This window comes from Microtus oregoni, unplaced genomic scaffold (genome assembly GCF_018167655.1).
Source record: "Microtus oregoni isolate MIOR12 unplaced genomic scaffold, Mior012 000012F_ref0000307, whole genome shotgun sequence".
NCBI lineage: Eukaryota > Metazoa > Chordata > Mammalia > Rodentia > Cricetidae > Microtus > Microtus oregoni.
The window spans coordinates 34,829,115-34,856,777 of record NW_024543071.1 but is presented as its reverse complement, the minus strand read 5'-3'; the positions used below and the strand labels follow the sequence as shown (position 1 = coordinate 34,856,777).

At 36.7% G+C, this 27,663-nt stretch overlaps 1 protein-coding gene across 2 annotated transcripts in view; it reads right to left on the bottom strand.

Annotated features, from left to right (window-relative positions):
• Positions 1-983: 983 nt before the first annotated feature.
• Positions 984-27,663, bottom strand: part of LOC121454114 (COBW domain-containing protein 1) — a 47,236-nt gene continuing 20,556 nt past the window's right edge. Inside the window, exons 7-15 of one of the 2 annotated variants that reach the window (XM_041661315.1) lie at positions 26,586-26,632; positions 24,803-24,889; positions 21,981-22,025; positions 15,259-15,315; positions 11,873-11,921; positions 3,712-3,780; positions 3,545-3,610; positions 1,908-2,037; positions 984-1,589 (exon numbers count right to left, since the gene is read on the bottom strand). In XM_041661315.1, coding sequence (XP_041517249.1) covers positions 1,480-1,589; positions 1,908-2,037; positions 3,545-3,610; positions 3,712-3,780; positions 11,873-11,921; positions 15,259-15,315; positions 21,981-22,025; positions 24,803-24,889; positions 26,586-26,632 — 660 coding nt within the window. In that variant the 3' untranslated portion in view covers positions 984-1,479. The remainder of the gene's footprint in view (positions 1,590-1,907; positions 2,038-3,544; positions 3,611-3,711; positions 3,781-11,872; positions 11,922-15,258; positions 15,316-21,980; positions 22,026-24,802; positions 24,890-26,585; positions 26,633-27,663) is intronic. The other variant, XM_041661316.1, reaches the window with a different exon arrangement.

The following is a 27,663-nucleotide window of genomic DNA, read 5'->3' as shown; positions in this document are numbered from 1 at the left end:
CCAGTTTGAGGGGGTCTTGATGCTTTTTTCAGGTCTCCACAGAACCAATACACATGTTCACATATGTGAACATACATATATATAAATTTTAGAAATCATTTTTTAAAGTTATCTGTGAGGCCAGCAAGATGGCTAAGCTACAGGTAAAAGTGCATGCCATAAACCTTTGGTAACTTCAGACTTCTTTTGAGTTTATAATTCCAGCTCTGGCAATTCCACAGTGAGAGGGGAGACAGAGACAGGGAGTTGTTGGCTACAAGTTCCAAAGGCCGGTGTGCACAGCCCAGTAGCAGAAAGAAGTCTCAAAACAAGGTGGAGGGAGAGAACTGACTCAAAAGTTGTTCTCTGATCTACATGTGTTTATTCACGCACGAGCACACACACACACACACACACACACACACACACACACAGTGATCTGTAGTTATGGTAAGTAAAGGTATTGCACCTCACTACTTCTCAGATTATACAGAAAACTAACACAATTCAAAATAGACAAGATGAATTTAATGCCAACAATAAAACTACAGCTTAACATTCCACAATTATAATCTTCTAAGCATAATACAAAGAACAAAGAGCCGAAGTATCATTACACTATCAGTACGGTTTGGCGTTGATTCTAAGAGACAGTTTAATTTCTTTGACTCAGATTTCCTCCTCTTTAAGTCTTTAGGAACACTAGAGACTCAGTCCATTAAAAACATAGCAACAGGGCTGAAGAGATGGCTCAGTGGTCAATGCTGGCTGCTCTTCCAAAGGACCTTCCAGTCCCAGAGGATCCAGTGCCCTCTTCCAGACTCCTTAGGCAATAGATGCACATGGTGCACAGATATACATGCAGGCAAAACACCCATACACATAACATAAAAATAAAGGGTAAGCTGGATCGTGGTGGCATATGCCTTTTATCTTAGCACTCAGAAAGAAGAGACAGGCAGATCTTTGTGACTTCGAGGCTAACTTGGTCTACAGAGCAAGTTCCAGGACAGGGTCCAAAGCTACAGAGAAACCCTGTCTCAAAAAACAAACAGAACAAAACAAACAAAAAAGATTAAATATTTTTAAAAATACAATGACAGCATTTGTTTTAATATTTTTGTTACTATCAATACAATCATTGTATCTCTGTAATTATCTGAAGTTTAAAAGGAAAATGAAAATGTTAAAGTTTGCCACATTTTTACAAATATAATGAAGCATAAGTTGTTAGTATTCATGCTTAAACTTGAAAGAAAATTCTGGAATTGCTGTGAAATATTGTCTCAAAATAACCCTTCAGAGGATATATTTTATTATATGAATATCAAATGTTTTATAATGATTTACTAAAACCTCATGTATTTTATAAAATAAATACTATCATAAAGTACACTCCTAACTCCTAACAGAGGTAATGAAAGAATTCAGGATTGAAATACATCCAGTAGGAAACTGATCCTTGTTTTTCTTATCAGTTCTTTTGGTAAGAAATGGCTTCTAGTGTGATGGACAAACTTGATCTTTGCCAGGTGCTGTCCTCTGCTCTTCTGTTTCTGCCACAGCAGTGAGGAAGAGTTCCATAAGAACTTCCTTATCTAAATTCTTGCCTGAGAATAAAACAAAATAGTGATTACATGAAGCTTACGAAAACAGCATCTTGATTTCCAGTGTTTAAATGCACGGTGCTCTCTAGTGATCTACCAAGTCCACAGTAACTACATGATTCCTTCTACAGCTTTCTAGGTAAGCCTCAAATCCAAGTTAGCACTTGAAGTAACCACTTTTCTAAGTCATCTGAAGAACAAAGTTCTAGCAAAACCTTACATTATCTGTGATTCAGACAAATACACAAGCTTATTGAGTTAATACTGGTTCAATAGCACATTATGTCTCCTACAAACCTAGTTGTGTGTTTTGTTACTTACCAATAAAGACCAGCTGACTTTTTCTCTCAGCATCATCCTTCCAACATACTAGGCTCTCTTCCAGGTCGTACAGCTCATGGATGCCTTGCACAATCACTTGCTGTGGTTTGTCTTTGATGGATACCAGCCCCTGCTCAAAGAACAATGATCACTCAGTTCCATCTCAAATTAGCAAGCAGAAATAATACATCAAATTTGAAAATATTATTTTTCAAAAGACAATCTCATAATAAAGGTAGGAAAAAACCTGATTCAATTATTTGCTTATTTTAAGTTTTTAAAACTTCTAATAAATTTGAGTATACTGACCTCCCCTCCCAAGACAGGATTTTCTGTGTCATTGTGGCTCTCCTGCAATACCCTCTGTAGACCAAGCTGGCTTCAAACACAGAAATCTGCCGGCCTTTACCTCTTGAGTGCTGGTATTAAAGGTGTGCACCACCACACCTGGCTACTTCTTGAAAATAAAGAATTACTTTCTCTTTTCTGTTTTGTTGTCTTGTTTTATTGAGATAGGAATTTGCTCTAAAGCCCTAGGTGGCCTGAAACTTGCTATGCAGGCCAGGTTGGCCTCGAACTCGCAGAAATTCATTTGCCTGACTGTACATCATGCCTAACAATGATTCCTTTTTCTACTGTTAAAATTAATATATTAGGATTTTTTTCAATGTTATTTATCACAACAAAAAACTGAAAGTGACCAAACCTGTTATTGCATCATATCACACTAACTTCTCTGCCTTAAAGGTCTCGTACTTCTTTCACAAATTAACAAGGAAATTTGAGAAATTAAGGTATTCTGTCGGTGAATCTGTTTTGGAAATGTATTACAATTAATTTAGGTAATGATCAAATTGAAAGCTATTATATTCAACTGTAGTTCAATGTGGGGGTGGCAAGGTAGCTGACTCAGAGGGTAAATGCACTTACCTCTAAAACATGGCAAACTGAGTCTGATTCCCAGAACCCACAGAAGGAGAGAACTGACTCCCACAAAGTTATCCTCTGATCTCCACCTGCACATTGTGTTTTATGTTCACCCACATTCAGACAAACAAACACAAACACACACATCCAAATGTCAAGTAATATGAATGGCTTTCCAAACTGAACAAGAATTCCAGTGTTTTGTACCTCTGTATAAAATATGACAAATGTTTATAGTGTCTGTCAAATGCATCAAGTAACATAAGACTCGGCGGTGGCAGAATTTTCAACATTACTTTTCTGTTAAATGAAGCTCTCTTGTAAAAATAAAGCATTTCTCTAAGTGACCAATCTGTGCAAAGAAGAACAGGTTTGACAGTGTCAAGCTTATAAGCCAGATAACTGCTGGGAACACCTGGCAGAGGAGATCCGGGCTAATGAGCCAAGGCACACAGGTTGTTTGAGGTGCAGCACTAAATGAAGCTGTGCAAATAAACCATGATTTTGTTGTTGTTGTTCTGTTTTGTTATTGTTGTTTTAACAGTGATTTCTAAAGTTCCTTTTCAGCAATGAAAATTATTAGAATGAAGGCAGACCAAGGTTATTTGTACTAAAAATAGTGTTTCTGTTTAAAACCAAGTATGGTTTTTACATAACAGCCAAGAAAAGGATTCTCTCGCCAAGTCTGTGAGGACAACTGCAGATTATACCTTCAGTCGTATGACCTCCATGCAGCGGCCGTCCTTGTCTTGCACGTTCTTTTCCCACAGGAGATTCTGTATTGGGCGACACAATTTCATAAGACCAACCACTGCAAATGCAACAACTATGCAACAAAACAGCTCATGAATCGTTAATCAGTTAAAATTGCATTCACCTGGATAAATACATTTAGACACTCTTCCTTTGCACTTCCTGGTACTTCAAATGTGACTGTAACAATACTCTGCAAATCAAGAGAATAATCCGTAAGTTTTATTGAATCATCCACCTATTTTTAAAACTATAACCAGTTTGAAGATAAAAAGAGAAAAGAGCTATACTTATGGAGCTTTAGCTGACTAATAATATTATTAATCATTATTTTCCTCTTTGGGAATTATCAATTCTACAAAGTAGATCAACAGTATTTAAAAACAGAAACAAACAAAAACTCTTTCATGTAAGTGTCCTGAGCAAAAAAGGAGGGTAGCACACATTGTGTGCATTCTGCCAGGCTCATCGCATCTTTTCCTCTGCTCATCACAGCAATCCTGGGAAGTGGGGACTGTTTCCCTTTATAAGTTGGACAAATGAAGCTCAGAAGAATAAACCACCCTGATGCAGAAGCACTGCTCAAAACAACATTGTGATTCTGCTCTCTTAGAAAGAAAGGCATGGTCTCAGCCAGCACTGTGATGAATGAAAAGAAGGAGTTATCAGCGAGGCTGGCAGCAGTGGCATTTCTGGCTTAGGTCCTTGGAGAGTCGCTTACAGAATTCAGATTTATACTTCCTCCTGATCTCAAAAGATCTGTCTTCTCTAAAGAAGCTTAAAGTTTCCTCTAACTCGTTACTTAATTAAAATTCAGACCTCCCTTTGACAACAACATAACCCCAAACCTCCATCTCAGCAATGGAAATACACAAGGCTAAGCACGTTGTTAAAGCAACACTCTCACCCTGGACAGTGAGATCGCAAGTCAAAGCTCCGAAGTTTGTAACAAGAAGACAGAGGACGTGAGTCTGTGTAACATCTTAGAAATGCTCATCTCCCCAAGCATTTTAGAAGACCACTTAAGACTGCAGAAGAAAACATAAAAATGCTGAGTTGTTTACTTTAATTTTTGCTTCATTGGTTTTGAAATAGGGTCTTGCTATGAATTCCAAGTTTGCTTTGAACTCATAATCCCTGTTTCAAGCTTAGCATGCTAGGGCTTCAGGTGTGCCATCAGCATGCCCACCAGCTTCAGAATTGTTTTTTATGCAAATTTAGAGACTAGCTAAAAGCATTAAAGATCAGTGCAGGACAATCAATATGCTAACACTTAATCCTCTGATATTGTCAAAATGCAAACAGAATGCTTTCTTACTCAAATATCAGAAGTAAAGTCAATTTAAAAAAGCATGTTGGACTTTAAAATGTAAGGCATTTAAAGCACTTCCCTTTATCTGTGGGACATGCAATAGAGTATTTGTATGAAACTACAGGTAATACTGAGACACAGCTAATGCCTTTTCAGTTTAACTAAGTGCTTACATGCTGTGGTTATAACTTCCAGGTTTAAATCCAACTGTAAAATTAGCACACGTTTCTTTTTCTTCCTCCACAATGTCACAGATAGTAAATTCATTCTGAGCAGATATCTTACCAATCTCAATATATGATTTCCCTCCTTTCTTAGTAAATCACCTTTTCACATAAAGGAAGCACTCTACAGCTTCTCTTTGACACACTGTATTGTCAACATTATTAGTCTTGACTTTGGGATGTGATTCCGTAACACAAGGGTCACATGAACATAAGCATTATGATATTGCTACAGTAGATCTGGCAACAGAGGTGCCAACTCAGTGAGTGATGGGCAGGTACTGAATTCAGCGTGGATCCAGCAGACAATGGGATGATTCACACAACAATCTGGACACAGCAGAATGGTGAGATGATTCATAATGCTACTCAGTTTTACACGGGTGAGTTATTTATTTATGGGATTTTCCCACTTAATATTTTGGACTGCAGTTGGTTACACAGAATGGAAACCATAGATTGTGAGGGCTCTACCTGTATTTTGTTACAATAATTAAACCAAAAGCTAGAAATTACTTCAGTGCTCATCAACAAGGAAGTATTTTTTTAAAAAGTGATATGTACGTACAATGTATTATTATTTGGTCTCAGGAAGGAAGGAAATCCTGCCATATAGTAAAATGCAAATAAACTTGGAGGATGCTATGCTAGACGAAATGAGCCAGTAATAGAACAAATATTGACGCTCACATTAAGTGCTTAAAATAGTTAAAACTTACAGAAATCAGAAAATAAAATGGCAGCTACTTGGGGCTGTGAGGGCAGCACTGAGAAGCTGCTGTCCAGTGAGTCCATTTGAGTCCCACAAGACACAAAGCTCTGTGTATAGCACACACACCACAAACACTGCACACCTAGAATTTCTTTACAAGACAGAGATCAACTTAAGGAGTTTTTGTTGTTGTTTTTTTCCACAATACAAAGGACTTATTTTAAGATCTTAGTAAACATATCTTACTTTAAAACTATTTGGGTTTTTTGTTCAAAGTAATATTATGAATTTAAATTAAATGCTGATATTTTCTTCATTAAGAAGTCTTATATCTAGCTAAATTGTAAAAGATTCCCAAATGAAACACATGTCAGATTCAAAATAAAATAATTTGTCTTCAAAAACGTATATAAGTGTATTTCATTCAAGTTGAATAACAGCTTTTATTACTGAGAATGTCTCAACACAGAATTCAGTACACTTTCTGCTTTATTGTCAGCTTAAAGTCTTGTATGATCAGCATTTTTTTTCTTTTGCAAGTTAGTGATAAGACTTTGTTCAGTTATTTGTTGTTTTCTGAGACTGTCTCAAGTAACCCAGGCTGGTTTTGAACTGTTGATACTCCTGCATCTACCTCCTCAGAACTGGGAATACGGGTAACACAACACCTTGCTATTACCTACTTATTTTAAAAGGGTATAATTTACTCCAGCAATAGGCACAAATGAGTCTTGAAATTAAGACAATACCTAATAGGGTTCAAGGTGGATGCCTCTACTTTGGAACTGTGGCTTTTCATACTAGTTCAAGTCTTTCCATATAAGGAAAACTCAAAAATGATGAAAGCTATAAATTGTAGTAAAAACTCAAAATTCAAAATTGCCTCTATAAATAAAACTAGCCATAGGCTGTCACTTGGGCGTTCTCATTTATATTCCCATACCAGCTCACCTTTTTAGGATTAAACAAGGAATAATACAAAATAAAAAAGGTGAATTACAGTAAATACTTCTCAGGAATAAAACTTCAATAACTCATAGAATATCCTAGGTATTACCACCCTCAGACTAGATTTTGAAATTTATTTCTGCTTGGAATCTAAAACTGTCTCTTCTCATGACTAGTAACACAAAAGCAGAAAAATGAGGCAATAATTCAGGACAACTAAAGCCTAATAAAGAAATCCTCTAAAATAAAATTAACAGTAACTCTGGTTTGTTGACTTGGCTTATTTTCCCAGTTAACTCACTAGATTATCAGTTTTATAGCCTATGTAAATAACTTTTACACGATTTCTTTATCTGGAAAACCAAGCTCAGCAATGCAGTCAAATACCTGTCTCCAACGCTCCAGCCCTTTACTGTTCTTTGCCTCTGCGGTATCTTCTGCCTCCAAATGCCCAGCAGAGCATGTGGCATTCTTTTTTCTTTTTAAAGATTTATTTATTATGTATACAACATTCTGTCCCGATGTTTGCCCGCATGCCAGAGGAGGGCACCAGATTTCAGTACAGAAGGTTGTGAGCCACCATGTGGTTGCTTGGAATTGAACTCAGGACCTCTGGAAGAGCAGTCAGTGCTCTTAACCTCTGAGCCATCTCTCCAGCCCCCAGCACGTGGCATTCTCATTCAAATCTCTGTCCTCCAGATGCTCCTAGAGCTGTCTAGGCTCCTCTAGCTAGTTTACATTTTCCATCACTCCTCCTCTTCTTACCAATCCAAACACAGAGAGATCACCGTTTACCCCGTTTCTACTGCAGGTATTTGTTCCATGGTATAGCATCTTCATGCTTGGTCTCCAGATCCCAAAGGCAAGTCCTGCTTCTCTAGCACATCAGTGTGAGCCTTCTTTGCCTTACACATTATACCTCAATACCTGAGTGATGGAGGAAGGTCATTGGCTAATAAAGGAACTGCCCTGGCCCATTTTATTGGTTAGAAGATAGGTGGGAGGAGAAAACAGAACAGGATACTGGGAGGAAGAGGAAGTGAGCTCAGAGACTCCACAGCTCTCTCGGGAGCAGACGCCTGAGAGAGAGACGCCATGCCCCGCTCCCAGCATGAAGCTCCGACCCAGGATGGACTAGGCTAGAATCTTCCCGGTAAGACCGGTTCTCACAGATTATTAGAGATGGGTTGATCGGGATGTGAGAATTAGCCTGTAAGTGCTAGAGCTAAAGGGCCAAGCAGTGCTTAAAAGAATACAGTGTCTGTGTAATTATTTTGGGGCATAAGCTAGCCGAGCAGGCGGCCGGGGTGCTGGGAACGCAGCCCCGCCGCCCCTATTACTACACCTGAGAACAAATTTCCAGTTCCAGTCATCTAAAAAGACTTCTGCACTAAAAGCCTGCTTCTCTGGGACTATGTGCTCACTTTCCAATAGTGAAACTGTTGGCTTTCCCCTTCCACTGTATCTACTAAAGCAAACAGTCAACAAAACCCTAACTAGTTCAAAATTCTCTTTAGTATTCAAGTCAAAATGGCAACTGTCCATTCTCTGACCAGAAGGTGCATACAGAACTTCTATACATTTTTAGATACACTTATTATATTGACCTGAGTAGATTTGTACACATGGACGAATGTGTGTGTGTATACACAAATAATGCTGAATTACACACTAAAACCTGAATCATTTACTTTATATGAAAAAACCATCTTTCCTAAAGTTTTTGATAAGGTTAAGGTTAGATGTAACAGTTAACCTTCATTGTCATTTGACCTGATTTAGAAACACTATGGAGGGGCTGGAGAGTTGGATTCATGCTTAAGAACACTGGTTGTTGTTCCAAAAGACCTGGGTTCAATTCCTAGCACTGATGTGGCAGCTCAATACTTTCTGTGGCTCTAGTACCAGGGATCTGACACCCTCACACAGATAAACATACAGACAAAACACCAATGCACATAAAATAAAATAAAATTTTAAAAAATTATTTAAATAATTAAGCGTGTTTCCAGAAAAGGTTTAAGTGGTGAAAGATCCGCCCTGAATATGCCAGTACTTCTCCACAGGCTAGGGTCTTAAAGGAAGGAAAAGGATAGAACAAACTGAACACCAGCATCCATCTCTCTGCCTTTCCTGACTGCAGATGCAATGTGACCAGTTAGTGCAGGCTCCTGCTGCCAATACTTCCACACCTCAAACTGTAAGCCAAACCAATCCTTCCTTCTTTAAGTTGCTCAGGTCAGGTGTTTTGTTAAAGCAACAAGAAAAGTAAGCAGTACGATATTCTAGATCAAAATGTAGCACTTTGGCATTTGAAAAACAAAAGCAGGAAAACCAGCTCACCCACTCTACCCACCCCACCTTTTCCCCCTTTCTCTGAAACAGGCCATAAACATAGGACTGCTTTTCTGTGCTTTCCCTGTAACAGATCTTAAGATACTCATGTGAGAAGTACCAAGAAAACAGCAACCTTATTGTAGGGAAAGGGGGAAGTCTTGAGTGAATATGTGTTGTTGACATACGCACAGCCATGTCAAGGTATAGCCTCAGGTTCAGATGAATGGCAAAGCCTTCTTTGGGGGACCAAATGCAGGTGTTGACAGTATATGCAGAGAATATATACCACTAACCAGATATTTATAGTCTCAAGTCTGCTTCCCTACAGAGATCATGCCTACCAAAATTAGCTAAACATGTCTCCTTGGTCATGCTATATACCATAAATTCTGCTCAACTCTATAAAATAAACCCTGTGCTTCTCACCTGCTGAAGTTTTTTCAGTCAAGAGCCCAGACCACCCAATCTCAGCTTTTCTGTGTGTGTGTGTGTGTGTGGTTTTTTTTTTTTTTTCTGACTGTGTCTGTCTTTTCTTCATTCCCTCATACCCCAGTAAGGTCCAAATCCCTGGAGCAATGAATGGACACTATACTTATGTCCGAAGATAAAGTCACAAAGAAGATTCTAAACAAATAAACTTTTGCTAAATCTTCCAAATTAGTATTGTTAGGCCATATTCTTTCCCTATCTTAGTTCTCTACAACTCTTTGTTTTTAATCAAACCTAACACAGAAACATTCAGGTTTAACCGATTCTTAATGATTTCATTATGAAGTCTTCCATATCATAAAAACTAACAAGTTAAAAACTGTATGCTTTCTTCTTGCTAATCTGTCTTGTGATGAAGTCTTCAGCCCTGAACTTGCCAATGAGTGAAGAAGAAATGCAGTTCCTTCTCTGTAACTCTGATCCATTAAACCAACAAAAAGGTTCATGCTTGAATCCTAGATCCCTTTCTCTGGAATATTCCTTTGCCCTATGTTTATGCGTTTAAAGCAGGGCAGTATATCAGAAACTCACGTTGAGTTTTAACAAAAACAGACATGCCCTATTTACTGGAAAAATGACGTAACGTCTGGGATTTGCGTTAACATGCTGTAGCAGGAGTCGTAAGTCTGTACAGGTTCTTTACGCCATTCTACTGTCTGAAATTTACTATTTAAAAATATACGTTTCGAACTTCAGCAAAGGAATATTGGGAAGATGGATGAATTAAAATTGGCAAAACGTTGATAACTTTTAAACTGATGTATAAAGAGACCCATTTTAGTCTCTTTCCTTTTGCATAACACTGAAAATATTCATAATAAAAAGTTAAGCTATGATTAATATTCCTATTTCTAAGCTTTACTTCTGGAGGAACTATGGAGTATCTGAATTCGGACAGCAAGAAGGGCAGAAAGGTAGGAAGGCAGGATGCTCCGTAAGTGATCCTGAATCACACCGCTGTTGGAGCATCTCAGCTTTTCATTCCTTTGACAAATATTCACTGAGATGCTATTTTTTTTTTTTGAGGTTGAATGTTTATTCAGGGGGTTATGGAGGAGGAAGGGAGAAGGGGGGACAGAGAGAGAGGGAGAGAGAGAGAGAGAGAAGAGGAGAAAGAGACAGAGAAGGGGGGAAGCAGAAAATTGGGGAGAGAGGCAGAAGCAAAGCTGCCTCTCCGAGAGGAAGATGAAAAAGAGCTCACTGAGATGCTATTAAATATCAAATCCTGTGCTATGCAATGTACAATTATTTTCAATGGGGAAGTGTTTCAAATCACATTGCATGATGTTACAAATACCATCATGGGGTGTATTCAGGGCACCATGACTATAGATACTGGCCATCATAAAGGTTCTTGTGAGGACTCCATTTTCTTCATCTTTAAATCCCAGATTCCTAATGTAATATCTTGAACCCAGAAGTTCAGTAATATGTGCTTAAACTTCATCCTAGGAGTGCTACTAAATGCCATCTACACTTAATTTCCCCTAAAATTCCACTGCCAAGGACTTACTATTTCTCTCACTTAGTCATTTTAGAGGTAATGAGCCATATTCTCTGAGAACTATGCCATGCACATGGTGGTACAGCCCCCTAGGAACATGAGCCAAATGACGACAAACGTACAAGTGGCTGTTGCTATCCTGGCCCCGTCACAAGCGATGAAGACCTGAGAAGTCAGTCACAACTTCCAGACAGAGGAGCCAGGCACACGGCTCAGCACAAGTCCTCTCACTGCTTTAAATGAAATCACGGAGTTACTCTAAAGTTCTGCCCTCCAGGACTTGCTTAGGAGAAACACGGTTTAAAGAAAACATACTTACTTTGTCCCTAGCATCTTAAATATCACCCTCAGTAATCACAAAAACTAGAGTTCAAATTTACAGTGCTACTGAAAGTAAAATTCAAGGTGAGTTTTTATTTAAATAGGCCATCCTTTACTGTCCCTAATCAATTAGTTAAAGACAGTTTAAGCAGAAAGCAGAAAAAATCTCCAGGTTTCGTTTAGGTAGAAATTCTCCTCAAAATAAGTTTGAATACAGAATTTTATAAAATATCAGCAAACATGAGGATTAGAATGTTTCCTAACACAGAACAAATTCTCATGCTAAACTAGATTACATACCCCTAAAGACATGTAAAACTATCAACACTGCCAACCTAAGCTATAAATAGTATTTTAGAAAGAGATCTAACAAGAAGTACCCTAAGTAGAACTGAAATTGAAAGAAACACTTTAAATTTTATAAAATTTTAATTTTACCTGATCAAGGTGGGGTGCTGTTGGCACATGCTGAAGTTTTTTCTGTAAACTAAGAACAACCAATTACCGATTCAAAGATCATCATATTTCCGATTTAATATTATCCATTACTCAGAGACACAAGGCTAATTAAGGAACAAACATTTTATAATCAAATCTATCACAAAGTTCCAATTTACCCACTCTTTGAACAGTCTAAATTTATACATATATACAATATTTGTATAGAACAACTGAGAGATCTAAGATATATGTAGAGAAAAGCTGACAGATCTAAGATATAAAAAAATCTTTTGAATGCACACCCAATCACATCATAAGTATGATTCAATGAAGGGAAAAACTACTATTTTAGCAATATTCTGTTGCTAAATATGTCAGTAGTTTTCTTTATAATTCTAGTAGGTTAATACAATAATTTCAACAGGCTTGGGAACACAGGCATGGCCATTCTGTAGTGCTCCAAGTTTCCTTGATATGAAAATATGTTGGTAGCTTTAAAAAGTTAGAAATGTAAACTTTCCTTTGTTAAAGGTTTCCACTGGATATACATATATATTATTAAAAGACAAAAAGAATCCAAGTACAAATTTCCTATATAATCAGTTACCAGTTAAGAAAAAAATGAAGCCAGGCATAGTGATGTACCCGTTAATCTAGCACTCAGGAGCCAGAGTTGGAAGTCAGCCTGGACTACATAGTGAGTTTCAGGACAGTCAGAGTTACATAGTGAGACCCTGACTTTAAAATTAAAAAAAAGCAGTCAGAATCTTAAGAATGCACTGTTCTGTTATGAGAAGAGCCATAAGATTGCAGAACAAATTACCACCATAACAACTGGAGCACACATTTAGACAGTGATGGTGACAGGGCAGAGGGAGGGGAGGGACTTAAAGTCTTGCAGGTGTTCTTTCTTGAAGCACAGTGAGGGGTGAATTAGTAACAGCAAGTCTAGGCTGTAGGAACCATCGTGGAAGGAATGACTCACACTGGGGGGGGCGGGCTTAGTAGGGAAAGTGTCAAATTAAATCCTTCCCAGCTGGTTGCCCGGGGCTGGATTCTCCTATTGAAACAGCTAAGCAAAAAGAAGCCAGGCAAAGGTCTATCTACAATTGGAGGACAACATCACATACATACTCTTTTTGGTATTGCTAAAATATTACAACTGCTCTTAATCAAAAGTCAAATAAGATCAGAAAATTGTAGGAAAATCAGGTTTCAGTGTTGCCAGACAGTGAGTACATACAACTTCACATCCAAGTAAAAGTCAAAAAGATTAACAAGGAACCTTTAGGGTTAGTTCCTATAAGTCCCAGAATTGTCTGTCTTAATAACAAAGAAAAGAAACTGTACTCTAGTATAGCAGACAAGCATATTCTACTAAAACCTGAAATTCATTATCAGAATCTTTTGTGTGAAAAATAATCAATGCAATTCCTAATGATTTTCATATTCCATATGCATTCATCATTAAGTATAAAAACTCTTGAGTACTCAAAATGTACAGCAGGAAAATGGGCCAGGAAAACTTCACCCTGTGGAAAGCAGCAATCAGGTGCTCTGATCATATCATCTCCATAGGAATGTATTTAAATGAACACACACTCATGATTCACATGCACCAGACACTCCTATCTTCCTACGGAATAGACCAAGAAAAGCAAACACAGATGTATTCACAGCAGCAGTATTTTCATTTGTCACTGAGTTAGTTACTCTGAAAGTCCAACACAGAGGCAGTGAGTAAAAGCAGCTCTTTATTAATGACTTAACTTCTAGAATGGCTAGTTCTAGCCCTTGACTTAGGAGATGAAAAATCCACCTCTCTGGATTTTAATTTAAAACATGAGGAAACAGTTGTCTTGCATAGTCCACACTTCTAGGCACTAAAGTAGTTCCACTTTTAAAAATCACAGTAAATGGGAATTAAAATTCTCTATAAGATAAAGAGGTCCATTAAAACACCATGTCATATCCTCATGGGTTACTTCAGAAGCTGTTTCAAAGAGTGCACAATAGTAAAAATGTGGAGGACCGGATGCCTACTTGAAGCTCACAAGTACCGAGCCACTCACTATGCCTACTCATAAAAATAACAGCCTTACTAATTAAAAATACTCAGAGAAGAATCTATTTTCATGATATTGAGTAGACACAAAAAGATACTATAACGTTGTTTACAAGAGCTAAAATGTGGAAACAACTTAAATGTTTATTTTTAGATGAACAAAGAAATGTGTGCTCTTTGTGTATTTGCATGTGTGTATATGTAAGTGCACTGTAAAAAGAGTCCGTGCAGGCCTCTGCCTTTGTGTATAAGCATGTCTGTGTATATGTCAGTGCATGTCTGTGTATATATAAGCGCACTGTAAAAAGAGTCCGTGCAGGCCTCTGCCTTTGGGTCTCTCTAATGAGCTCTGATTTCATTTTTTGTCTTGAATCATCAAGGGGAATTTTATACTTTTAACCTTCCAATGGTGAAACTGAACCCACACAAAAAAAGGGGGGTCCTGTCCTGTCCTGTCACTGAAGGACAAAATAACACAGCCCACAGAAGCAGGCACTTGAATAGATTGGTTTCCAGGAAGGAAAGACAAGGACATACCATTCAACAAGTTTTACAAGTCTGTGTTATATATCATCATGTCTAAAATTAATAATCCTGTATTATAATTTAAAAAATCTGTTATGAAAGATCTTATGTTATATATTCTTAGTACAATTAGAAAAGTAAATAAAGAACTGAGTTGAATGCATTGGCACATGCCTCCAATTCCAGTATACCAGAGGCAGAGGCAGGCAGATCTACGCAAGTTCAGGCCCGTTGGTCTGGTCTACACAGCAAGTTCCAAGCCAGCCAAAGCTATATGTAGCAAAATCCTGTCTCAAAACAAAGCAAAATAAAATAAGAATAACAAAACACTGATGTCTAAGAATAAACTTTTTCCATCTCTTATCATAAAGATCCCTCCAAAAGGAGACAGAAAATTGATCTATTACCAAAGGGAAAGAAGTAGTCTATGAGAGCACTCAGATTTTTTTCTGTATTTTACAATTTTTTTTAGAGTATTATAATGGCCAGCACAGAAATACTGGTGATTTCCAGGATACATTACCATTTACATTATAATTATGTAGAGCCAGCTTCCATGATCATAATTAGAAATGGTCTTTTGAGCCAAGAGTGTTGGTGCATGCCTGTATCTTAGAAGTTGGGAGGCTGAGGCAGCGGATCACAAGGTTAAAGATCAGCTTAAGCTACAAAGTAAGACTTTCTTTTTATTCAGAAAGTAAAGAGCAAACTTGTATGTCTAAGAAATGGCATCTAAATAATGGGAAACAATAAAAAAGTTTACATAAAAATAACCAAAATATTGAAAACATACCTTATTCCAGAGAGACTATCATAGGCATGTAGATCTAATATATTTGAGAGATGAACTCTAAAAGGAAGAAAATGCATTTAAATAGTTGAAAATTTTATAAAATACATGCAATTCATCAAGAATAGAATTTCAAATTGGGCAACAGTATTTAGGAGTTAGATAAAGGGATTAGAAGCTCAAGGACATCCTTGGCTACAATAGTGAGTTCAAGGCCTGGGCTATATGAGTCCCTGTCTCAAAAAGAAAAATCTCTAAGGACTTTTAATCAAAATATGTAAGCATAGAAACTAGTCAGCCTTGGGGGTTGGAGAGAGCTAAATGTTTAAAAGCATTTGCTGCTCTTACAGAGGGCCTAGGTTTGCATCTCAGCACCTTCTTGGTGGCTTAGAACTGCCTGAAACTCCAGTATCAGGAGTTCTAATGCCCTCTTCAGACCTCCATGGGTATTAGGCACAAACATGGTACACAAACATGCAGGCAAAACGATCAAACACACAAAATAAGAATAAACAAATCTTTTTTAAAACTACATATTATACTTAGGGAGAAACATTAAATGAAAGGAAAGAAAAAAAAGAGAGATGGTAAAAGAAGTCTACCTAAAATTTCTAAAAGTAGCTGAATGGTAAAGATCAGGCCAAAAACAAAACAAACAAACAAACAAAAACTTGTTACTGCTCCAAAAAAAGTTTTCTTTCCACTTCTGATTGTCCTTCAGTTATAACTCTATATGCTTTAAAATACTTTCAGAGTTAAAAATTATCTAAATAACCTTTTCTAAGCAGCTATTACCCCAAATGTGAAATAAAAGAAGTAACAAAGGCATAATAGTTTGTACACATTCCAAAAGCCTTTGGGATTTTCCTAATTCTTTTACAACTTCTCTATGTTAAATATGTAATAGAAAAATACTAGGGCTGGTGAGTTAATATAAAAATATGAGGCTCAGCAGTTAAAGGCACTGGCTGCTCTTCTAGAGGACATAGGTTCAATTCCCACCACCCACATGGCAGCTCACAACTATCCGTACCTCCTCTTCTAGAGCATCCAATACCCTTACACAAATACATATGCAGACGAAACATCAATGTACATAAAATACAAAGCAAAGAAAACCAACCTACAGTCCACAACCCCAGAGAACCTAGACAACAAAGAAGACCTAAGAGAGACATACATGGATCTACATAGGAAGGTGAAAAAGATAGGATCTCCTGAGTAAATTAGGAGCGTGGGGCTAACAGGAGAGGCTAGGAGAGGAGAGGAGTGGAGAAAAAGGTATAGTTCCATAAAAATAATTTAAAAAAGAAAGAAACACCAATGTATACAAAATCAAAAATAAATTATAAAAAAATACTAGAACTCTAAAGCTGAGCATGGTGGTACACACCTTTAATCCCAGCATTTGGGAGGCAAAAGCAGGTGTATCTCTGTGTCTTTGATACCAGCCTGGTCTACATAATGAGTTTCAGGACAGCTACATTGTGAGACTGTCTGGTGGGGGTTGGGGATGTTAGAACTCTGGGGCTGGAAGAACAGCACTTTGACAATGCATGTGTAAGGCTCTGGAATCAATCTTAAGTATCAACAAAATAAAACCAAAAGGAGTCAAACCACCAGATTGTGAATTAATATTAGCTCCCTCTGGAACCACATGTTTGATTTTACTTGTTCAGAATGAGGGCTCAAGTAGAGTGAAGCTTCTCAGTTCACAATGCTGTCAGAACAAACGCTTTCTCTGGAAAATTATTGATGACTGAACCTTATTATAAATGCAGTGATTCAAATCACTAAGAATCAACCACAACCAGCACTTGGTTTGGTTTAAATACATAGAAGTAAATTTACGAAAATGGATGACTGATTTTCTGTTTTAACATTAGTACAAGGAAGAGCAGAGAACAGTGACTTTATAATTAAACTAAAATGAAGGGAATATTTAAAAGAACACAAAACTACAATCAAAAGTACAATTACATTTCAACACTAGACCCAAGCAGCCTGTCAGACATTTCTACATGGAAAACAAAGTTCATTTGTCACATTCCATATGTCTGATTAAGCATACAAATGTTAAGATAAAACACTTCCTTTAGCTCAGAACTGGCCAGCTGTGCCTGGCCTTGTTCACTAGCAGCAAACAGCCGCACACTCAGTGCACGGCAAGGTTATGAAAGCTTATCTTGGCATAGACAAACAAAATTCCCATCTTATTAAACTACTCTATGTTAATATACTATATATCAATACTTCAAATATGGAACATGCTGGGTGTTCTGAGCCAGAAAAATGATCAGGCAAGGAAGCAAATATTCTGAGAATGAAGACATTTTTGAGTATTAATTTACACCAAGGGATCAAAATCCTAGCATTAAACATACTTCCTTTTCCATTAACAGTTAAACAAATATTTATAAAGACAGGTTAAAACCACCCCAAGATTATCATCACCACTGAGGCAAATAGTTTCAAGGGAAGTCTGTATGTGCCAATTCTGTGAATATGCAGTACTGTGTTTAAAAAAAAAAACCTTCGAAATACACCACTGCCCCACTGCAACAGTGTCCTTGAAAACACTACCATTTAGAGAACTCTGCTTTATAGCAGATCCTTTAGGTACTTACTTCTAAGAATGAAAGGACCAACAACAGAATAATAATAAAGTATCAGAGTCTCTCAGCAAATTCTTAATGGTCAGTATAAGGGGATAAGGCATAAGCTTCCACACTTAAGTTTTATGAACTTTTCCCCAAACTAGCACTACCTTGGAGAAGAAAGTCTATTCTCATTTAAAACATGTCTAGAAAAATTTTCATGGTGTTAAATGTGTTCATTTAATTTCTTCCTTCAGAAATAAAAGCATCAGATATTTTCCCAGACATTCAAACAGTAAGATCAAAAGACCATCATCATTTTAAATTAAATAGGAAAATAAATCAAAGGGAAAAAAATCTTCAAAAGTTCATTCTTCTATTGTCTTACACAGCCTGAAGCTGTGGGAGAACTTTAGGGACACTGCCTAAAGGCCACCTTTCCAAATTCAGTGAGTCTCTCCAAGGGTTCAGCTTATTTCCAAAAGCTTGGAGCTAAACTCTAGCACTAAGTTTCCAAGTGTTCTCATTAACTTCTCTAAGCCCACACCCATCCCACTCCACCCAAGTTTTTCTAATCTTCCTGTATGCCCTAAACTTCAGAGACCAGACCAGAGAGAGTCCACCCCTCAAGTGTCTCTTAGTTTTAAATCTTGCAGAGCCTCTTTCTTGCCACCAGGAGAAAAATCCTATGTATCATGGCATTCATGGTCTTTGTGGAAGACTCACATACCTTTCCTCTTAGCTACATGCAGCCATGTGTCCTAGTCATTCTAAAATATCATCCCTGAAATAGTAAGGCTTCTATACCCCTGGGGGAAAAAAATCACCTGTATTCCAGGTGTTCTGAAAAAGAAAAAAATCCATTCACTGTTTAAGACTCTAGTCAAATCATTTTTCTAAACAAGTTTTCCTGACTCTTCATCAAGAAAATTTGGTCATTTTTCTGCCTTCTTATTCTTACAGAACTCTGTGCAGTCAATATTTCTATTGTGACATAGTAAGAAGATATCTAAGATGTTGTTTTTTTGCTTGTTCACTTCTCAGTTTTTCCAAATGACTGATCCACCCAGTGTCTTAAAAGTACTTTTGTCTTCCCTGTGGCTTAGTTCTTGAATGCACCCTAATGTGCCTGGAATCAATGGAAAGCTGAAATGGTTAACTTATTACTGACCAGATGCATTTTGATGCTCCTCTATTCAATTCACTTGAATCTCTAAAATTTTAAAAGGTACAGAAAAGATAAGAATGCATGCCTTCTATCTATCTGCTCCTACGTCAGAAGTCTACGCAGTCATTAGAACTTGTATTTGCTGGCCAATCCGCTTAAACACTAATAAGAAAGCACCACACATGATTTTTACTTCCATTTCACAAAGTTAAGGTGAGCCTTTGCTTATGCATGTTTATAGCACTTTCACTTTTGCCTGCTTTTGTCATCCTCAAAATACTAATGGGATTAAAATGCTTAAAAACAACAACAACAAAAAAAACAACAACAAAAAAACCACTCCAATTATTTTGTAAGAACTAACTCTCTAGCTTCTAAATTGGGAAGCCCAAGTTGTTGTCTGTCTCAAGAAATTTGGGGAAATACTTAATGTAAGATTCATGACCCAATAATAAGACTCCTATTTATAGCTGATCTTCATGGAAAAGGTCTCTAACTTAACTCCAGTGTTCCCAGCAAGGACAAAGTCTCAGATCCACTGCCAAAAAACAGATCGTTAAGAATGAGAAGATAAAGATTTTCTTCACTTGCACCCTCATTCTTAAGTAATAAACACTGCATGATTAATATTCTTATAAGGGAGCAAATTCTAAAACTATATGATGAATGAAACCATTACATAATAAGCAAATCCAGAATGAACTTTATTTAGAACAAGGATCATCTCGAAGTGGAAATAGAGAAAATACGAACTAAATACATGCTGTCACAACAGAAACACAGTTACTGATAAGTATGATTCTTACAATGGGGATGTTCTATCGGGAACTCACCAAGGCCAGCTGGCCTGGGTCTGAAAAAGCATGGGATAAAACCGGATTCGCTGAACATAGCGGACAGTGAGGACTACTGAGAACTCAAGAACAATGGCAATGGGTTTTTGATCCTACTGCACGTACTGGCTTTGTGGGAGCCTAGGCAGTTTGGATGCTCACCTTACTAGACCTGGATGGAGGTGGGAGGTCCTTGGACTTCCCACAGGGCAGGGAACCCTGATTGCTCTTTGGGCTGACGAGGGAGGGGGACTTGATTGGGGGAGGGGGAGGGAAATGGGAGGCGGTGGTGGGAAGGAGGCAGAAATCTTTAATAAATAAATAAATTTTTTTGAGAAGTATGATTCTTAAAGCTAATTTAAGGGTTATGAAAACGTCTGTCATTTATAAAGGAAAGCAAATCAGGGAGAAAACAAATACAGGCTAAGATAGGAAGAAGACATATGAGGAACGGCTCTGAGTTTGTGTTAGATTATCATGTTTCTGTAGTAGAGTCGAAAAATCTGGGAGCCCATTTGCTTGCACAGTGCCTGTAGAGGGATCACACCAAAGGCATTTGTGGCTCCTGCAGATGCATACCAAATTAAATCTCCAGCTGCACACATGCTCAGAGCAGCTGCTGCTATTACTGCCTCACACTTTTGTCAGTCTGTCAGCACCTCGAATCTGTGCTATTGCAGCAAGCCACTCAGCTAAGGCTTCTTCTGCATTAGACAATAGAAGACTCTCAGCTACAGGCTGGGTGGCACTAGGCTGCCAGCTGTGAGTCTCAGAGGGGTCTACTGTCTACTAAGCCATTCTTGTCCCCAATATTAGCGTAACAAAATACTCTTACACTGAAGTTTTCTGAAATCATGACAGCAGTCAATGGAAAACAGTTCAATCTACAAAAGTATAGTTCACAGAGGGTTTTTTTTAAAGAGTACAACTATTTCAGAAGATTATGCAAATATTTATGAACAGAACTACAAGAAGAAGCTATAGAAGATGTAAATAAAGGGATGCATTAAGAAATTAAACATTACAAAAATCCATGTATTCTGATGGAGGAGTTACTTTCATTGATTAATAAAGAAACTGCCTTGGCCCATTTAATAGGCCAGCCCTTAGGTGGGAGGAGTAGACAGAACAGAATGCTGGGAAGAAGGGAAGTGAGGTCAGATGCCATGGAGCCAGACGCAATGAAGCTCTGGCCCAAGATGGACGTAGACTAGAATCCTTCCAGGTAAGCTACTGCCTCGTGGTACTGCCCACATTATTAGAAATGGGTTAGTCGAGATGTGAGAGTTAGCCAAGAAGAGGCTAGATATAATGGGCCAGGCAGTGTTTAAATGAATATAATTTGTGTGTTGTTATTTTGGGGTATAAGCTAGCCAGGCAGCCAGGAGCTGGGCGGGATGAAAAGCAGGCCCACTGCTCCTACTACAGTATTCTTATTGCAGTTTTTTTTTTTTTTTTTTTTTTTTGGTTTTTCAAGACAGGGTTTCTCTGTGGTTTTGGAGCCTGTCCTGGAACTAGCTCTTGTAGACCAGGCTGGTCTCGAACTCACAGAGATCCGCCTGCCTCTGCCTCCCAAGTGCTGGGATTAAAGGCGTGCGCCACCACCGCCCAGCTCCTATTGCAGTTTTTTGCAACACTAAGATTTTCAAGTACTAAAAACCTATTTAAAGGCCTTACGTTAAAATTCCTGAATATGCTTTTCCAGATTTATTTATCATAGCTCTGTAGTTCTTAGTAAAAGTACTAACTAAATACAGCAAACTAATTTGTAAAGAGCATCCAGACAACTTTTAGGTCTGCATCTATGTCTTTATTATATTATAATCAAGTTACTTATCAATTTTTAACAACCAAAGGCTGTTATTTGTTGTTGATATTAGTAATAGATCTTTTTCCTTTTCTTCCTCCCTCCTCAGGTAGCCCAGCCTATCCTTGAACTTCCTACACAGTCAAGGATGACCTTAACTTCTAGTCTCCTGCCTATACATCCAAAGTACTGAGTGTATAGGCATGTGCACTATGCATGGTTAATGCAGTGATACAGTCAACTCCAGGGTCTTATGCATGTTAGGTAACAACCTTACAACTGATATATACCTCCAGTCCTAGTAATACTTTAAAAAGTACCTTGATCTTTGAGTTTCTAAAACTTTTCCCAGTCCATTTATTGATCTGAAATAAAAAGCAAAAGGAAAGGGTTTAAAAAGTAAATGGTAACTTTTTTTTTTAAAAAAAAAGCATACAAAATCAATTATTCCTAAAACAAAAAAGAAAACAGATACAAGTGTAACCAGAATTAGTAAAACTAAAAATGGAAAACAAATTTGTATTTTTTAATGGCTTAGATTCTTTCTCTTCAAACTACAAATCTAACACAATCTAGGTGCACATTTAAGAAAACTTGTTACTCAAAGCCTACCACATAATTGGAAGGCTAGTTACGACCGCGAGTTACAGAAGGTCCTTCACTTTAGGAAAAGGGTAAGGATATGGCTCAGTGTACAGTCCTTGCATAGCATGTAACTTGGCACAGTGCTTGCCTACATGCACAACTCCTGGGTGTGACCCCAGCACTGCCAAAATGAAAAGGAAGATGATTCATAAGTAGCAGAGATTCCTAATGTTCTTGTATACTCAAAACTTTTGCATGACAGCCAATTTTAACACATACGCACTGGAGAAACAGTAAACACAAAACACCAAAATAGGGGGCTGGAGAGATGGCTCAGTGGTTAAGAGCATTGCCTGCTCTTCCAAAGTTCCTGAGTTCAATTCCCGGCAACCACATGGTGGCTCACAACCATCTGTAATGAGGTCTGGTGCCCTCTTCTGGCCTGCAGACATACACACAGACAAATATTGTATACATAATAAATAAATAAATATTTAAAAAAAAAAAAAAACACCAAAATAAAGGAAAATGGTTTCCTTTGTATGTCACAAGATACTTTAATTTCCTTAAACACTGTGAACACCTATGCATTTTTATTGCATTAATTCTCTTTTCTGTACAGACACATATCCAAAATATGCGCTGCTTATTCAGTATGTTCTCATGGGTAAGCCTTCTGTGTACAGTGATTCTGACCTAAGTTTCACTTCTGGACTACTTAATGAGAGTCTCAATCTCCTCTTCAAAGAAGCAAATTTTCACTGTAATAGCTGCTCAGGAAGAACTTACTAAGTGTCAGGGATGGTTCATCTGCAATTTCACAGGTCTCAGGTACTACTTAAAGCAAACTTGTAAAACAGGTTTTATTCAAGTTTTGAAGATGATGTTTAAGAAGCTTAAATAATCCCCATAAGAACAGTGATGGCAACTAAGGCAGACTTCAACTCCATATTCCTAAACACTATGCAATATTATCTGCTTTCTACAGAAAACATTACTTCTTATAGTAAAACCAAAGAATATTATTATTAAAATAAGAGAAAAATAGAGGGAAAAAGTATAAATTTCTTTCTCTTGTAATCATAATCACTGCAAATGACCTCTTAATGAGTTATATATTTTTGATTCAGTTTTATAGCATATATTATATAAACCAGTGGTACTACAGTCAACATGTAAGGTCAACAGAGATTTTAAATATGGTAGTGCTAATTTATTATAAAAAAAACTCCACAGTCACTAAAAGTGAACATAAGGAAAGTTATTAAAATATATGACTGTATCTAATTTAGGTCTTACAAAATAATTCAACATATAGTCCCTGGACTTTACTTCATCTGAAAAGTCCATCGTTGGTTTAAAAAAGAATGGGACTCTCCAAGATAGCCAGAAAAATAACTGTTAGATTATTTACTAATAACAGTATCATTCATAATATTCTATTTTGATTAGCCATACACATAGGCAATATACACATAAAACAATCTGGAAGACAAAGCACAGTTGACAAATAAGGAAACCATTAAAATCAAGAAGGGTTCAAGTGGAAGTGACAAATTTGACCAAGGAAGACTTTGTTAAGGAATGGGAGGAAAAGAGAAAATAGGCTCTACAGATGAAAATATGTAGTATTATATATTATAAAGGAGGGGATGAACTCAGAAACTGGCAAGTGAGAAAACATTATGAGTAGGTGATACCTGGTAAGACATATACATGAAAAAGTAAATTAACTGTCTTAGGAAGTTAAGGAGGCTTGACCTTAGGAAAGAGTCAAAGAACAGACAGGAAATGAAAACTTATAAAGGGAGTTGGTAGACCTAGAATATCAGCCTAAAAATTCCAAATTTTGCTTTGCAAGTGCTGGTGCATTATTTCTTATATTCCTACTTATTTTTAACAGTCAATTAGTCAAGAACAATATATGTGATTCCTGAATGATTCTTGAATCTTATCTTATTCTCCTATAGAGCAATAATCAAGGTGAAAATACTTTACATATTAAAATTTAGATCTGAAGGCATTTAACATACTTATAATTTTCACTGTTCTTTAAAAATGAATTTAGGTCTTTTTTAAATTTTATTTTATTGAGCTATACATTTTTCTCTGCTCTCCTCCCTGCCTCTCCTCTCCCCTTTAACCCTCTCCCATGATCCCCATGTTCCCAATTTACTCAGGAAAGCTTGTCTTTTTCTACGCCCCATGTAGATTAGATTTATGTATGTTTCTCTTGGGGTTCTCATTGTTGTCTAGGTTCTCTGAGATTATGATTTGTAGGCTGGTTTTCTTTGCTTTATGTTTAAAGACCACTTATGAGTGAGTACATGTGATACTGTACTTTTTGAGTCTGGGTTACCTCACTCAATATGATGTTTTCTAGCTCCATTATTTAGGCCTATTTTTAATTGATAAATAAAAACTATCCATAAAGATGGGGTGCCATGTGATATCTCAATACATGTACAGATTGTCACACTTAGGTAAACAAATTTATCTCCTCCATCATTCTTTCTTTGGCTTTTACAATACAATAGTCAAGTGCTGTCTACTGTACCTGATAGTTGTTCTTAATTTGTTTAGCTCCTCTTCTGAAACCAAGTCTGTTTTATTGATAAGAATCATGTCTGCCAAAGCAACTTGCCTAAAACATCAAAGAACAATTGTCAGAAGAAAAATGTCAAGAAATCACAAAAACGTTTAGAAACATTTAAGTCAACATTTCAATTAAGAACTAGCTTGGCCTCAGTTTATTCCCAATCTACTCATTCTACAGAATAATTTCATACATTACTATGTAAGCTCATCCAAAAATTATTTGTTACTGATTCTATAAAGATAAGCCTCCAGAGTTTTTAATAAAGAATAATTTTCAGTTTGTGGTGTGTGTATTAAAGAAAAGCAAAAAAATTCATATCTATCTATCATGATGGGAATAAGGATAGCCTATTTGATAAAAAATTGTAAAATTTACCATAATTTTCAAAGAAAAAGTTTACTTAACATTAAAAAGTTTGCTTTATAATACTATATATCAAAAATATATCAAGATCTTGTGTAAATATCTTCTTCATCCCATGAATATTATTGTTGTAAAATATAGACAGAAAAAAATCCCAGTTAAAGACTCCAACTGATAAAATGCTACATAACAGATTATTTTCCTCAATTCTTCTAGAAATTCTAATCACTGAATTACTAGTTTCTAAGTCTGTTATTAAGATACTAATCAAAGAACACAAGCAAAAATGAAAAAAAAACTACAGACTGTATCTCACAATCCTACTTCTATTTAAGTAATCTGATGTGACTAAAGACAGAATGTCCACATTTTCAAATACTAACAGTCACAGTCTTTAAATTGGAGACCTTCTATTTAATCTCTCATGGACTTCACAACTTTCTGATATTTCTATTTGGCTTATGTATATTTTCTACAATAACCATTTTGTGAGGAAAAAGTTAATCATATTAAAATTCATTTTAATTTAAATCACAATTACACAAAAATACAATATTTAGGAAGGGTTACCAAAGAATTCAATTATCAAATTCCAAGATAACAAGGAATCATTTGCTTAGTCTTTATTTCCTGTGCTGGGATCCCAGAAGGCCTTGCTCTTAAGCCCAGCAGCATATTTGGTTTCAAAACCTTCATCTCATTAGTGAAAATATGCTTGGGGTAGGAAAACTAATTTAAATACTTGTAAGTCTACAGACAAAACAAGACATAGAAATACATAAAAATTGTTTTAATGGCCAAGTCAAAAGTATTTCAGTATTTGTTCCTCTGTATTAAGTACAGTGAGGAAGTAGGGAGTTTCTAAGGAAGCAACTTACTATCTTCAATTTCAAAGAATTGGCATGAGAATAAGATGCTTATAATAAGTGTTAAAAATCTTCTCAATTCAAGCTGGGCAGTGGTGGCACACGCCTTTAATCCCAGCACTCGGGATGCAGAGGCAGGCGGATCTCTGTGAGTTCGAGGCCAGCCGGGTCTACAAGAGCTAGTTCCAGGACAGGCTCCAAAGCTACAGAGAAACTCTGTCTTGAAAAACCAAAAAATAAGAAAATAAAAAAATCTTCTAAGTTCATCAAAATCAACTAAGTCCTGTGTCCACCATTCACTTCATCCCACAATATAAACGGCTTAAACAACATGCTGGTTTGAGTCCATGACTGGTAGACAGCAATGATGCGTGAGAGGAAGAGAATGTTTGCCTTAATTATCTTCATATTTTTAAGTTCTTTGTTGTCTGTTGTTTTGGTTTTGGTTTTATGTTACTGATCGTCTTCCTTCTAGCTGGTTAGTAATCAATATAAGCTTTAAATATGAATACCTAGTAGCTTCATTGACAAGGCCATCAGGTTTTTCTTCAGCTAAATGCTGAACAAAACAAACAAAATTTTAAAACAATTACTATAATGCAATGCAGAAATCTAATGTCAACTCAAAAAAAAAGGATTTTACTTTAAAGCTATCTTTTTTGTCTTAATGAGACTTTAAGTTCCACTACTAAACATAAATGGAGAAAGACTTATCTAGTTAGTTACTCTAACAACTTAGAAGGCCAACGTTCTTTTCACCTCCAGAAAGCAGCCCCTCTCTCAACACTATTTATATCCTGAAGTCATCTGTCATAAGGGTTCCCAGGGGTTGTCTTCTGAAAATTCATGTTTTCAACCTCATCACGTTACCTCTCAACAGAGACTCCCTATCATAACAAAAAGCTGGCTACTGTGGACTACAGACAACTAGATATTAACATTTTACATTCTAATCAAATTGTATAAAGTATTTAACTTTGGGCTGGAGAGACTGTTTAGCCATTAAAGGCTAGGCTCACAACCAAAACCAAATTATTTCATTTTAAAAACATTTTAACTCATTTAGGTATCATGACATGAGAAGTAAATATTTTCATTTTACATATATAAGAACTTAAATCTAATGTCCGCATCATCACAGAATAGTTTTTACATACCACCACCAGACTATTTTTTAATTAAAAGCATACTTGATAGAAGTAAACACAATTTAAAATCTTTTTTTAAAAGCTTTTATGCCATGTACAACCAGTCTCGCGTAGAATGCTATTTAATAATTACATAATAGTATATAGAAAATTATGTACAAATTATATCACATTTTGCCAGGCTAGTTTCACAATTAATGGGGAAGTCACTATTATAGCTTAGAACTTAAGACACACTGATGATTATTTAATAGACTTTGTTAAGAGGTAATCTTTTTTTCTTCTAAAGATCATAACCAAAGTCATGACAGTGACATAGTCATTTCATTTTTTAATACACTTTTATAAATTCAATCACATATTCATTCCCCAGTTACAGAGTTTACAGAACCGAGCTTACTGTATCAATAATTACTCAATGCCAAAAGACCAATATTCATGT